Genomic DNA, 16,110 nt, shown 5'->3' with positions numbered 1-16,110 from the left:
TTGGTGTGACATTATAAGAAAACACTAACTCTTTAATGTACTCGGGCCACTTACGTTTCCTGGCTGGTGGTAAAGATCGAAGCAAGTCGTGTAGCGTTCTGTTGAAGCGCTCGCATTGCCCGTTGCCCTGAGGATGATACGCTGTAGTTCTGGACTTCTTGATGTTGTAAAGGGAACAAAGGTGTTGTATTATTTCAGCTTCAAAGCACTTTCCTTGATCGGAGTGGATACGTTTATATACACCAAATGAACAAAAGAGTTGTCTTACTAGCACTTTCGCTACAGTTTGTGCGGTTTGGTCTCTGGTAGGAACTGCAATAGTCCATTTGCTAAACACATCCGTCAACACAAGTACATTTTCGGATCCTTGGGACTTCTCAAGAACCGTAAAGTCTATTGCAATACATTCCATAGGTTCTGATGCACTTAAATGTCCCATAGTAGTTTGAACAGTTGGTGGCGGTGTTTTTGAAATTGCACATCTCTCACATTTTTGACAATAGGTCTTAATATCCTTGTACATGTTAGGCCAGTAACATCTTTGTCGGATTATGTTGAACGTTCTCTCGATTCCCTGATGTCCATTCTCATCATGTAAACTTTGTAGAACTATTTCTTTGAGACACTCCGGAAGTACAATCTGATCTAGGTCACCAAGCTTTGGGTCACTAATTCGTCTATGAATAACACCATCACGTAACTCCAAATGTTTAAGTTGTCGTAAAAGAATCTGCACTTTCTTACTCTGCTTTCGAATGAAACTAGGTTTAGGAACAGTTTTAGATACAACGAATTCCTTACATTTTCCAATAACCGAATCTTTGGTTTGTAAATCCTGGAGATCATCATTTGAATAACTAGGAAACGTGTCACAATAAGAAACATCTGTTGACTCGATATATATGACAGAGGACTGAGCGGCCTTAATATCCAGTGGAATGTTGGTTCCATCGATACACTGATTTAGAACATCACTGTCAGTTGCAAGTCTGGATAAAACATCAGCGTTGGTATTCTGTTTACCAGGACGATATTTAATTTCAAAATCAAAGTCCGCTAACTGCGATGCCCACTTCTGTTCGTACGCTCCCAGTTTTGCTGATGACAAATACTTCAACGGGTTGTTGTCTGTGAACACGACAAACTTATTTCCAAGAAGATAGTCACGGAATTTTTCAGTCACACTCCACTTAAGAGCCAGAAGTTCCAGTTTCATACTGCTCATGGTCTTTGACAACTTTTCATTCGGTCTCAACGATCGGCTAGCGTAAGCGATGACGACAGTTCGTCCATTTTGCACTTGGGATAATACAGCTCCAAGGCCTTGAGAACTAGCGTCCGTTTCTAAAATAAAAGGAGTCGTAAAATCAGCGTATCCTAATAACGGTGCTGATGACAATAAAGATTTCAGCTTCTGAAATGAATTTTGACATTCTGATGTCCATTTATCACCGAAAGTTGTCTTTGGATGCTTAGCATTCTTCTTGGCAATTTCTAGTAGAGGTTCCGCAATTTGTGAAAAATGTCTAATAAATCGACGGTAGTATCCCGCAAAACCAAGGAATGACTTCACTTCTTTCACATTTTCTGGTATCTTCCAATTAACAATACACTTAATTTTGTCCTCATCAGTACTTATCCCGTTTTCACTAACGACATGGCCAAGATATTTAACAGACGGCTTAAAAAATCGGCACTTTTTCATCTTCAATTTCAGTCCATGTTGACGAAGAATGGAAAACACTTTGTCCAGACGCTGAACATTTTCACTTAATGTTTTGGAAAAAACGATGATATCGTCAAGGAAAACAAGTAAAGTGTTGAAAACTTCTTCACGGAAGCAATGTTGCATTAAACGTTGAAATGTGGCTGGAGCGTTTGTAAGACCGAATGGCATGCGGGTAAATTCATAAAGTCCGAAGGGTGTAGTGAAAGCAGTTTTCTGTATATCCTCTTCTGAAATTTCAATCTGATTGTAACCGGAAGTGAGATCTAAAGTGGAAAATATGGAAGATCCATGCAACACGTCGAATGTTTCTTCAACTCTCGGCAGGGGAAACTTGTCTTTGATAGTTTTCTCGTTGAGTTTACGGTAGTCAACACAGAGCCGCAAAGAGTTGTCTTTCTTTCGAACAAGCACGATCGGAGATGCGAAGGGACTTGTACTCTCGCGAATTACACCGTTGTCAAGCAGCTTCCGAATGTCTTGTTTTACCTCTTCAAACTGAGATGGAGGGAGTCGAAGATACTGTTGAGAAACTGGTGTATTATCAGTAAGACGAATACGATGTTGAACTGTATCTGTGCATCCGATATCGTCGTCGTTTTTGGAAAAGACATCACTGTATTTCCGGAAAAGAGAGGTTATCAATGCTTTATCTTTTTCATTACAATCAAGCTGGTAAATATCCTCTGGTAACGTAAAATCATAATCACTGGAAGAAATCTCGTACACTTCACATTTCTGTACAAATACTTCTTCGACACTGCCGACACGATTAAATCCAATGCTTGAATTTTTATTCTCCACGTCACATTTCGACACAGTTCCAATCATCGTGCGCGGTTTAAGGTATATATCTTCATCACCGATGTTTGCAACTCTGGCCCACAATTTTCCTTTGCTAACGGTAACGCAGGTAGGTACAGTCCGGAAATTACGGTGTAGGTGCCCGCCGTTGGTCAAGGGATCAACAATCACGTCACCATCAATATGCGGTCCGGTACACTCAACAACAATAGCGGTATTGGCTGGAATGCGTACAGAGAAAGTCCCTTTCACTCGAGCGAATCCATGAATAGATCTATTATCGAACACACTATTCTCTGCAAACACTTCATTTAAATCTCCATCGACAGGAATCTCACATGAAGCTAACATATCTCGACATTCGCTTATTATGTTCATGCCGATTACACCGGGTACAGCTTCCTTACGTTTCCGGGTAGAATCATCAGTCGAGTCTTTCACTATCAATAAACCACGCTGTTTGAGAATATTTCCATGATAATGAACATCAACTTCAATATAACCGATATAGGGAATTTCTAGTCCATTGGCTGCTTTAAGTTGAATAAAACTGTTCTGAATCGGCGATGTACCAAGAGGCTCAATGAATTTGCGGTAGAAACTTTCCGTTACCGTGGAAACCATAGAACCAGTATCAACTAAGCACGGAAGATTAATTCCAGAAACACTTATGTTTATCACCGGACACTTTCCAATAACCCGGCTATGGAATTTCGAGTCCTGTTTATAATCATCTATTACCGGACTCACTTTAATACATGTGATTTGTTTTCCGACGATCCGGTTGTTGTTTCACGGGGTTTAGTAGAACGGCAATTTCTCTGAATATGGCCAACTCTACCGCACTGATAACACAAAGGTGGGGAACGAGAATAGTTGCGATTTTCCCTCGTTTGCTGGCTGGTCCCGCAGTCTCTGATCAAGCCGGTTAGAGAGTCAATTTGCTTTTGTTGCGCTTGAATGATTTTCAATAGCTGGTCAGTTGTAGGTGAGTCGGTCGTCTGGGTATTTAAATTCTGTTGATCGTTGGTCGTGTTCGGTTTAGTTGAAGTGGCGATTGTATTGTCTGCGGTTTCCTCTTCTTCGCTGAATACGATGATTTCATCTCGAAAGGTGTGAAATTCTGTAGGTTTTATTCTGAGAAGTTTCTTTGCTTCTTTTCTTAAAGACGAATCACGTAAACCATTAGCGAATTTCTCACACAAAGTAAGGTGTTTGTTCGGAAAAACACTACTGTCCTTTCTGACTACGTTTTGGTATAACTCCAGTAATGCGTACGAATAATGTCTAATTGTTTCTGAATCCTCTTGATTTCTTTCAAAGAATTTCTGTTGTAACGAGGTAACTGATTCCGGATTGCCAAATGCCGAACGGAGACAGTCTAATATGGCGTACGGGTCCTGCCGAATATCTGGTCGGAATTTAACTTCTTCTTTCGCTTGGCATTCTAAGTGTGAATAGATAAGATCCACTTTCTGAAAATCTGTATATTTTCGTGCTGAGAATACAATTTCAATTTCATCTATCCAATCATCAATAGAAACATCAGATTTTGACATAGGGCGGCCACAAAAAGTCTTTAATTTTCTTGTTTCAGGTATAAAAGTTTGTTTTTCAATTACTTGTTTGGATTGTGATCTGTGTTTTGCTTCTAATAGTTCGATTTCTAATTCATGAACACGATGTTGCAATTCCGCTTTCTTCATGGTGACTAAATAATGGTATTAACAGTACTCACGAACACAATTCACTCCGCGGAAAGTATAAGGACTTTAACACAGGAAATCATTCAGCGTGATATTTACTCACTGTTACAATAGAAAGTTCTTTCTTTTACTTAGCTGCATATTTGGAAAATAAATTCCTACGGTGGTCAATGCTTGAAGATGTTTTCTCGCAGCGCCATGTGTAACCGAGCAGTAAGGAATTCCAAAAGACAGCCGTTTTGTTTAACAGATTTATTAAACGTTTTAAAGCATTGACCTATAAACAAAGAAAAATACATTAGACAAAATACAATTTTACATGTACATTCAATATGTTTTAGTTTCGATATTTCGTTGATAAAAATGCAACCGTTATTTCAGTATTCATTTATATGGTAAAACATGTTTTGTAGCAATTTAATATTAGAACTTACAAACAAGTTTCAAAAATTACAATGGCAAGATTAACTGCAAAAATACGATAAAGTATAACCCTTGCAATTAAAATAATATGCCCTAATCACTATCATGGTAGTAAAGAAATATATAACTAAATATAATATTAACCTACCACAAGATGCAGCTGATATACACTGGATTGTCCGACGTCGTTAAAATGAAATACTACCCAATTGGACTTAGGTTAAACGGTTACTTATACTAATAGAGAATCAAATTTATTGGATAATAATATGAACCAATGAAATTAAAGAACCATACGCGCGCAATAAAACTTTAGATGAATAATATTTAAGAATATACTGCACAAAACGAAAATAGAAAATCCAAAAACTAATAAATACATATGAAATAGATAATAATAAATCTGTTCTACCACATAAAGACTTATTACACCGACGTATATTGTTTATTTCAAGCGGAATATACATGTTAAAATTCATAATCCCTAAAGGATGAACAAAAGATCACAAAGTAAACCGATTTGGTGTTTGTGACAAAGTGGTATCGAAGGTAACCATCTGGAATTTGATGCTGAGCATAAAATATTTAGGCTACGAATATCTAGCATATAATATTTAGGCTACGAATATCTAGCACATAATATTTAGGCTACGAATATCTAGCATATAATATTTAGATTACGGATATCTAGCATATAATATTTAGGCTACGAATATCTAGCATATAATATTAAGGCTACGAATATCTAGCATATACTATTTAAGCTACGAATATCTAGCATATAATATTTAGGCTACGAATATCTAGCATATAATATTAAGGCTACGAATATCTAGCATATAATATTTAGGCTACGAATATCTAGCATATAATACTAAGGCTACGAATATCTAGCATATAATATTTAGGCTACGAATATCTAGCACATAATATTTAATCTACGAATATCTAGCATATAATATTTTGGCTACGAATATCTAGCACATAATATTTCGGCTACGAATATCTAGCATATATTATTTAGGCTACGAATATCTAGCATATAATATTAAGGCTACGAATATCTAGCAAATAATATTTAGGCTACGAATATCTAGCACATAATATTTAGGCTACGAATATCTAGCATATAATATTTAGGCTACGAATATCTAGCAACATAGTATTTAGGCTACGAATATCTAGCATATAATATTTAGGACACGAATATCTTCATAGCGGCTAGACCAGCTTACCATTCAACTACTTAGCTCTACGGTGCAGCTACGGTCTTGAATGCAGCCCCGAGCTAGCAATACGCTAATTTTCACATTAATTTTCAAAAAAATTTACCAAAAGTGCTATGAAAAAGAAATGATATGTAGTGTTTATTTTTTGAAGCGGATACATGCATATTTTGTTATTCATTGTCAAAGTACACTGACTCAGCCACAGCAGTGAACAGTGACGGCTTAGGGAGGCCGATGACCTCCATACACAAAAATAATCAACTACAAAACGAAAACGTCTTTTTCATTGACTTTTATTAATAAATATAAACCATTTACCAAACATGGATGAAGACAGACACAATATGGCGGACATGACTTTTGCTGAACATGTTAATTTTTCACAAACTACATCCATTATTATCACACACACAAACACACGGACATTTACACACGTCTGAATAACACACATATATGCCAAACACACTTTAAGTTGACTAGGGGACAGGGTGGGAGTACATTCAATAAAGGAAGAGGGAGGGGGTTAAACAGGATATTGTTACGCATGCGCTCTCTAATGAACTTGACATCAGAGTTGATTTGATAAGCATGCGCTCTCTAATGAACTTGACATCAGAGTTGATTTGATAAGCATGCGCTCTCTAATGAACTTGACATCAGAGTTGATTTGTTAAGCATGCGCTCTCTAATGAACTTGACATCAGAGTTGATTTGATAAGCATGCACACACTTAGGAACTTGACATCAGAGCTGATTTGATAAGCATGCGCTCTCTAATGAACTTGACATCAGAGTTGATTTGATAAGTATGCGCTCTCTAATGAACTTGACATCAGAGTTGATTTGATATACAATAGTCAATGTTAAGCATGCGCTCTCTAATGAACTTGACATCAGAGTTGAATTGATAAGCATGCGCTCTCTAATGAACTTGACATCAGAGTTGATTTGATATGCATGCGCTCTCTAATGAACTTGACATCAGAGTTGATTTGATAAGCATGCGCTCTCTAATGAACTTGACATCAGAGTTGATTTAATAAGCATGCGCTCTCTAATGAACTTGACATCAGAGTTGATTTGATAAGCTTGCACTCACTTAGGAACTTGACATCAGAGTTGATTTGATAAGCATGCGATCTCTAATGAACTTGACATCAGAGTTGATTTGATAAGCATGCGCTCTGTAATGAACTTGACATCAGAGTTGATTTTATAAGCTTGCGCTCACTTAGGAACTTGACATCAGAGTTGATTTGATAAGCATGCGCTCTCTAATGAACTTGACATCAGAGTTGATTTGATAAGCATGCGCTCTCTAATGAACTTGACATCAGAGTTGATGTGATAAGCATGCGCTCTCTAATGAACTTGACATCAGAGTTGATTTGATAAGCATGCGCTCTCTAATGAACTTGACATCAGAGTTGATTTGATAAGCATGCGCTCTCTAATGAACTTGACATCAGAGTTGATTTGATAAGCATGCGCTCTCTAATGAACTTGACATCAGAGTTGATTTGATAAGCTTGCGCTCACTTAGGAACTTGACATCAGAGTTGATTTGATAAGCATGCGCTCTCTAATGAACTTGACATCAGAGTTGATTTGATAAGCATGCGCTCTCTAATGAACTTGACATCAGAGTTGATGTGATAAGCATGCGCTCTCTAATGAACTTGACATCAGAGTTGATTTGATAAGCTTGCGCTCACTTAGGAACTTGACATCAGAGTTGATTTGTTAAGCATGCGCTCTCTAATGAACTTGACATCAGAGTTGATTTGATAAGCATGCGCACACTTAGGAACTTGACATCAGAGCTGATTTGATAAGCATGCGCTCTCTAATGAACTTGACATCAGAGTTGATTTGATAAGTATGCGCTCTCTAATGAACTTGACATCAGAGTTGATTTGATATACAATAGTCAATGTTAAGCATGTGCTCTCTAATGAACTTGACATCAGAGTTGAATTGATAAGCATGCGCTCTCTAATGAACTTGACATCAGAGTTGATTTGATATGCATGCGCTCTCTAATGAACTTGACATCAGAGTTGATTTGATAAGCATGCGCTCTCTAATGAACTTGACATCAGAGTTGATTTGATAAGCATGCGCTCTCTAATGAACTTGACATCAGAGTTGATTTGATAAGCTTGCACTCACTTAGGAACTTGACATCAGAGTTGATTTGATAAGCATGCGATCTCTAATGAACTTGACATCAGAGTTGATTTGATAAGCATGCGCTCTGTAATGAACTTGACATCAGAGTTGATTTGATAAGCTTGCGCTCACTTAGGAACTTGACATCAGAGTTGATTTGATAAGCATGCGCTCTCTAATGAACTTGACATCAGAGTTGATTCGATAAGCATGCGCTCTCTAATGAACTTGACATCAGAGTTGATTTGATATGCATTCGCTCTCTAATGAACTTGACATCAGAGTTGATTTGATAAGCATGCGCTCTCTAATGAACTTGACATCAGAGTTGATTTGATAAGCATGAGCTCTCTAATGAACTTGACATCAGAGTTGATTTGATAAGCATGCGCTCTCTAATGAACTTGACATCAGAGTTCATTTGATAAGCATGCGCTCTCTAATGAACTTGACATCAGAGTTGATTTGATAAGCATGCGCTCTCTAATGAACTTGACACCAGAGTTGATTTGATATACAATAGTCAATAAAATGTCTTCCTCTATGGCAACAAAGTGACTCTGTTTAAAGTGGTATTGTAAATTGGGTCAAGAGCTAGTTTAAAAATTTGATACAATTTTAGTACTAGACAAACGTTATGTATAACACATGCTGCACATAATGAGAAAAAAAAACTTGGTGGAAGTCGACCATTGGAAAAATATGCAATAAAAAAATTAAAATGAATACATGGAAGATCTTAGACAAAGTCCTGGAGATTTAGACACCTGGGGCCTTATAAACACCGCCTGGCTCCCCATACAGGCCATTACTTTGACACTGACTAGATGATAAAGACCCATGATAACAAAATATCTAGTGCAGGATATCTAAGGGGAAAATAGCAAAACAAAATTCCTCCAAAATATTAGGAGAATAGCAAAATAAAAATCCTCCCAAATATCAGAATTCACAATCATTTTCCCTTCGAAATTGTTTCCAGTGTAATATACGCGATAGGTAGGTGGAATGTTTCAATCAAAAAAGCACCAGAATTTCATCACGTGCATTATAACAATTTTACTTGATCAATAAATTAAATAAAGATCTAATCATTATAATACAGGTTCTACCTAATAAATATGCTATCTTGAGCCATTTGTTACATTTGCATAATTGTACATTGCTAGGATTTTTCTTATCTAAATTTAATTTATAGTACACAGGTAACTTTAAAGCCAATCAAAATGGATCTAACTTTACTTATAAAGAAAAATGATATGATATATATAGGAAAAAATCTGCGGAGAGATGAAAATAAAATTGCTATTAAATATCCAAATGTTGCTATTTAACATCAAATTTTTTACAAAATTGATAGAAATTCATCTATCCTTTATAAACATGCGTTGCATACAGTATATGAATCATGATAAACACATGAAAAAGATATCATACAAAGTTTAGACATTTAGATTTCCATACACAAAAACGCTTGTCCAAACTAAAAGAAGATGGACAATTATGTGTATGGTGAATACATACTGATATATACACAATATGGAGTCTTATATGCATTTTTGGACAGCTTCAAATAAGCAGAGACTCTGCATCCTGTTATACATGTAAGGTTTAAAGTATGTTGCATTAAGCAGGGTGAATTAATTTTTGGATTACAGAGGTTGTGCTTTATTAAACCAAGAACATATTTTGGTGTAGTTTTCTTGTACATAAGTTCAAGTACCTACATTTTACTGTACACCAACCTTTATTCACGACAACTTTATTTCGCAATTTACTTCCTATAAACTCGTTCGCGAGGGCTAATGTTGACCAATGAGACCAAGCCAATATTCAGACCCGACAACAATTGGTTTGCGTTGAGGATGCCCTCGTGAACCACGTGAAAATGTCTTGCACGCGAAAAAAAGTTGATTTACAGTACCTCCTTATAAACACAGAACAATAAAGAGGAATGGAATAAGAGAACCCAAAGGCTTCAGATCATGATCACATATACATGTTATATAAATATATAATATTTAGTGATAGTTAACACAACAGCTGTGTTGTCTTTACATATAACTGTTGTAATAATGCTTGTTGTTAGGAAAAATGATCCCTGACTTCACGACAAATGTCAAACACAATCTTGTTTTTAAATGAATGGGTATCAATTAATTTCATCATTTTAGAACTACTCCGAGCTTTTTATTCATTTTGGCAATAACTATCTAAACTGTAATAAAGGTATCATTGTCTAACTATAGAATGATTATAGTAATGAGACAACTGCTTCTAACACAGAAGCTCTTATTCATTGACCACTTTTGTTATTTAAGATAAGCTCTTTTACATGTTGCAACAAATACCAAGGTATTTCTTATTTCCTTACGATACAATGGGTAAATCTGAAATTATTCACACATGTGTTTGCAGCTGTCCTGTCTCTTTAAAGGGTCATGGTCACGATTTTGGTCAAATTTTATTTTTCTGTTTTTATTATTTACAATGCTTTAGGAATGATTTTCTAATGATCAAATAAGTTTGGGTGCCAGTCGATGAGTTTTAAGCAAGATACAGGGTTCACAATTCTTCGTCGTGTAAACAAGGCTCGTGCCCTGTTTTTGTTTACTTATATTCAATATACCAGTAAAAAATCTTTTTTGAGCTGATTTGTCTATTTTTTTATTCATTTTAAGCATAAATAAACAGCTACTAACGATTAACACATTTATTTGAGGTCTCAAACTGGAATTTTCACATTCAAATTGTAAATAAAATATATTTTTTCTTTGTATGCATTAATGAAAATGTAGATCAGCAAGGGGTTCTTTTTGTGCAAGCACCTACTTAACAGATTGTTACACGGGTCTACAACGATGACAAATATCGAAATTGTGGGTGAAGGATCAATGTGTAGTTTGTTTTTTAAGTTTATTTTTGATACATGTAATTATATTTATGTGGATCGGTTATGTTTGTTAGTTTGTTTTGTTTATTAAAGAGGGGAATAAAGAAATGAGTAATTTCCAAGCATGTAGCATCGTTTTTGAAAGTGTGTGTGTGGGGGGGGGGGGGCAAACTCATCCAACAAATCTTGACAAGCAAAAAAAGAAAAAAAAAAATTTTTCCAAAATTTCACTCATAATTTCATGATTTTTATACTATTTTTTTACAGGCTACCAAAATGGGGGGGGGGGGGGGCAACTCCATGATGATTTAATTCTTTTATGTAAATTTTATAAAAATAGTTGCTTCGAGAAAAAATGGGGAGAGGACATCTTTATGTCATATAACATGTAAAACTGATTTCATTCCACCCACAAGCTTGAAATAATGAAATAATTTTAATGAAAACAATATAAATAGACGTCATAAATCCCATATCAAACGACATATTACCACTTAATTCTGCGCGTCTTTTTAATGAATTTATTAACAGCGGCAAATTCTAAAATGTATTTTTAAAGGTAATGTTACCTGCAAGTCTGTAGACCTTGTATGAAAAATTTCGGATGGTAGTCAATTTTTCCGGGATACAGACCGAGCGGTACATATATGCAGCTAAGGTAACTTAGAATGATTCCAATAAAATACTTTGTTGAGTAATGCAAGCTTTTAAGAAAGCAATACTTATATTTGTTTAAAATATAACACCCAAATACTTCGTCTTACATTCGCTATTTGTAAAACAAGCAGAACCAGTATCAGTCTGACCGGCCTCACCATATACATTGTTGGAATTTTATTGTCCTAGCATTGCATTGCTCTGCATGTACACAATTTCTTTTAAAAATTAAACACTTAAAGTGGTCATCTATATGGCTACACATAACGTACACACGTGATTCAAAATAACCCAGACGGAAAACGGTAAAGAATTCAGTCATTGAGTCTACATTTTATAGAACTTGTAAAAAAACACATTGCGGGTCTGAATGTTTGTTGATATTTCAATATATCAATATACAGTTTGTTAATTATTTTCGATTGCTAAGGCTACAGCGTACACAGGATGAATGACCATCTTTAAGTCCTCCTTAAAGATAGCTTAAAGGTGTTTAAAGGTAGCTTAAAGACGATCTTTAAGCCACCTTTAAGCTACCTTTAAGCTATAAGTATTGCTTAAAGGTGGCTTAAAGAAAGCGTAAAGATGGCTTAAAGGCAGCTTAAAGACTATCTTTAAGCCACCTTTAAGCCACCTTTAAGGACAACTTATAGGTCCTTAATGTCCAAACTTCTTTAAGCCACCTTTAAGCCACCTTTAAGCTACCTTTAAGCCACCTTTAAGCCACCTTTAAGCCATTAAAAAAAATTTAATTCAATATTGTGCTTAATTTCCAACAAAATGTATTAACTTTATGAAAGAAAAGGTATTAAAACGGTTTTTGTTCTGGAAAGAAAAATGAAAAAAAAACCCACAAAAAAAACGGTCACGGCGAGAATTGAACCCGGGACCCTTAGTTTACTAGCATCTCCACACATCCTCTGCGCCACGGCAACTTGCTTATAAATGAGCGTTTTTATATCGTATATATCAGTGGATATTGAATCACTGTATTGAATGTGTTTACTTTAAAAAGATTTTGACAAACCATTCAGTTTGTAACAATCAATTATATCTAATTTATAAATTACATGCATGCATGTATTTAGAATGAAATACGGAACTTGGTCTTCAGTGAACAAAAATATATTATACCTAAATGGAAACCGTTAGGTTCACTATAGTAGGCTTTCTTAGTTAATAAATTTAAACCGAGTAGATATACGTTCATCTAATTTATAACTATAAAAATGTAAGAAAGAAAATGAAATCATTTCTTTTATTAAATGCATTGATACGATTAGGGTATTTGTTCAATTTCCCGCAATTTCCCGGTTTTCATGATCGCGGCGCCGTTCCAATATGTTTAAATATTTACATGTAATTGTATGTACATGTACATGATTTTTAAACTATCAATTCTATAACAAACAAAATTACCAATTACCGGTGACGTATTTACTGCATGTGACAATTGCAAATGACTTGTACATACAATTGAATGATGTGCCAGGCCGGGTATATTTGACATATTTACCCTTATACATATATTTAAATAATCAACCCCTATTTATGATCACCGGTACATTAATTAGCCTCAAGATTTTACTCTTACATACATGTATCGTTAATTTGTAGACGTAACATCTTTGAAACCCAGAGCTAGGAAATAATACTTTGAAAATGAATTACAAATGTAAATTAACTTTTATTCACTAGACTTATCGTATACTCGTACATACTAAGATTCAACGCCTTTAGAAACCCTGACGTGCACCTGGGCACACGACACACCTGTTGTGTATATCTTGTATATTCTGTGTTAGTTCCAGGGGTTTTCTTAAGTTGGAAAAACAATAGACTTTAATTAGATATACACAAACATGCACCTGGGCACACGACACAACTGCTGTGTATATCTTGTATATTCTGTGTTAGTTCCAGGGGTTTTCTTAAGTTGGACAAACAATAGACTCTAATTAGATATACACAAACACAAACGAACAAAACTTTGTCTAGACAAACAGAGCAGTAATATCCTGCCCGATATAACAAAGGCAGTTGAGAGTCTTTTCATCTTTAACATGTATCTAGCAGATCTAGAGTTAGAAATAATGAAAATTGAAAAAAAAATACAAACCTTAAACCGATTAACAAATTAAATCATGCATTTTTGGTTCATTATCTTTATTTTGTTTAATAACCGGATGAACTGAGAGAGAGAGAGAGAGAGAGAGAGAGAGAGAGAGAGAGATTGAGATTTTTTTCACCGATTAATTTATAATAGGAAACAAACATACTTTAATTAGTTTTATGCACATATTAAGATACAGAGACTGCGCTCATACCTACAATAATTTTGAAACCCCCAAAAATTATAAAGAATTTTATAACGGCAATCTGTCCATCAGAGCGGTGCTGATGATAGCGATCTGTGTTTAATGGAGCGACGATTAAAACCGCCTGGAACACCCCCCCCCCCCTTCCTTGGAAATTATATTATCACTCGGATGACCCCCTTCCATCTCTATAAAAGAGCTTTTGCATTTAATATATGTTTTTATTGTGCAGCTTGATCAATATTGACTTAAAGGCCACTTAAAGACAGTGTAAAGGCAGCGTAAAGAGAGCGTAAATGCCACTTAAAGATGCTTAAAGGTGGCTTAAAGGTGGCTTAAAGGTAGCTTAAAGAAGTTTGGACATTAAGGACCTATAAGCACTTGCTTAAAGGTGACTTAAAGGCGGCTTAAAGGTTGTATAGCCTTTAAGCTCCTTTAAGTCACCTTTAAGCCACCTTTAAGGACTTGCTTAAAGATGGTTTTTCGCCCTGTGGTATTTGATGAACATTGAACAACATTTTTTCCATGCCACTTTTTTCCATGGAAGATAGCGAATACAAGTACAAAGCATTTATAAAATTTATTTAATTACCTCTTTAGAATTGTGTATGGAATAAATAATTTGTAATTTGCTGCTGAAGGTTGTTTGGTATGTTCGTTTGTAGATGTTTTGCAAGTAAAAAACCTGAAACGCGGGGCAAGTCATAATTAATATCCCTAATACCGTAACTTAAAACTAGCGGATTTGGATTCAAATATTATCGTATACGAATATTAAGTTCACTTTTTAAAATCAACTCCATGATGACAATTATATTATATCCATCGCAAATCAGTATTTTTTTTTTTTTTGCTTTAAAAGAATTGTTCTATCGGGAGCAATCCCGCGTTCGTTTAAATTGCCAGCGTACATTTGTCATGTCAGTAATACACATTGTGCTTTATATGACGGCCGTGTATACGTATTGTAGAAAAGTTGAGTTTAATTACCATGCATTGGAACCATTTTATTAACACATCTCCCAGTACTGAAACAATTCAAAATGTCTCTGTTACAGTAACACAGTGGGGCGTTAAACGTGTACGTCCAGCTCTACAAGCACATGCACTGTCGTCTAGGCGACGGCCTGAATACAGCTAGCGACTCTCCTATCGATCGGTTACCTGAGTCTCGTAATGCATCTAAATATAGACAGGGACACAGTTATGAAACAAACAACAAATATAAGGTCAAAGAGGTTTATCTATATGAAATGAAAATGTACATATGTATAAAAACATTTGGGAATTTTATGTGGAATTATTTTTGCGCGCTACATGTATCAGTAAGTGCATTACAAGAAGCCCTTTCATAACCTCATCAACGTGCGCACCCCCACAAAAAATGGACCGAACTGACAACAATTGTTTCTGCAAATACTGACTATAAATTACGAAAACATTAAATTGAATACTATAGAAGGATTCAAAATTAATTTCTTTACAACTTTGCTTCAATAATGCATTAGAAATGTTTATTCCTTTTTAAGTTATTGACAAGAAACTTTGGACGCCTCTAACTCCCTAATTATAAGGGCCAGCCCCTTTTTCAGTATACTGAATAAAAGGTCTGGGTAAGACCAAGAACTTTTAAAATACATTTTATAACAAATTTTTATCAGGTAGAAAACTAACACGGAAAATACGCGAATTTTTTTGATTTTTTTTCTTACCTTTGTTTCAACATCTATACCACCCCTTTTATTTGCATTTAAATAATAAATAAAATATATCTCGCACAAATTCAATGTATTAGCTTCAAAACCAGCCCATCTATGAGACTCTGCCAGTCATCGTTAAAGTTAAACCCCCTGGACAAAAGAAGTCGTTAAATTTTACTAAAAGGGAAATAACTCAAAACCGGCTAGGGATTTTCCTCAACTAAAATATGCAACGACAACATCACGCGGCATGTTATCAGTGAACAAACGAACGAGATATTAAGGATCAAAGTTGGCGCCTAGAAGAAAAAAAAATAATAAGAAATTTGAAAAATTTTCAGAATAATAGTAAAGTTTTCCGCTCTCAGCGGAAAACCTTAATGATAAGAAATGAAGATAATAATTTTTGTATTGATTGACGTATCAAAGACAAAATTGACCCGAAACTTTTTCATCAATATGCAACGCGCATTGATGAAGTT

At 35.3% G+C, this 16,110-nt stretch overlaps 1 protein-coding gene across 1 annotated transcript; it reads right to left on the bottom strand.

Moving 5' to 3' along the window:
- Positions 1–3,275: 3,275 nt before the first annotated feature.
- LOC136272656 (uncharacterized) lies at positions 3,276–5,021 on the bottom strand. The gene is made up of 2 exons (XM_066074626.1): positions 4,808–5,021; positions 3,276–4,513 (listed from the first exon to the last, which is right to left on the bottom strand). The coding sequence occupies exon 2, from the start codon at positions 4,234–4,236 to the stop codon at positions 3,277–3,279; it is 960 nt and encodes a 319-aa protein (XP_065930698.1). The 5' UTR covers positions 4,237–4,513; positions 4,808–5,021; the 3' UTR covers position 3,276.
- Between the last annotated feature and the right edge of the window lie 11,089 nt (positions 5,022–16,110).

This window comes from Magallana gigas, chromosome 1, assembly GCF_963853765.1.
Source record: "Magallana gigas chromosome 1, xbMagGiga1.1, whole genome shotgun sequence".
Lineage (NCBI taxonomy): Eukaryota > Metazoa > Mollusca > Bivalvia > Ostreida > Ostreidae > Magallana > Magallana gigas.
Note: the sequence above shows the minus strand (reverse complement) of the source record. Positions and strands in the feature narration are given on the sequence as shown.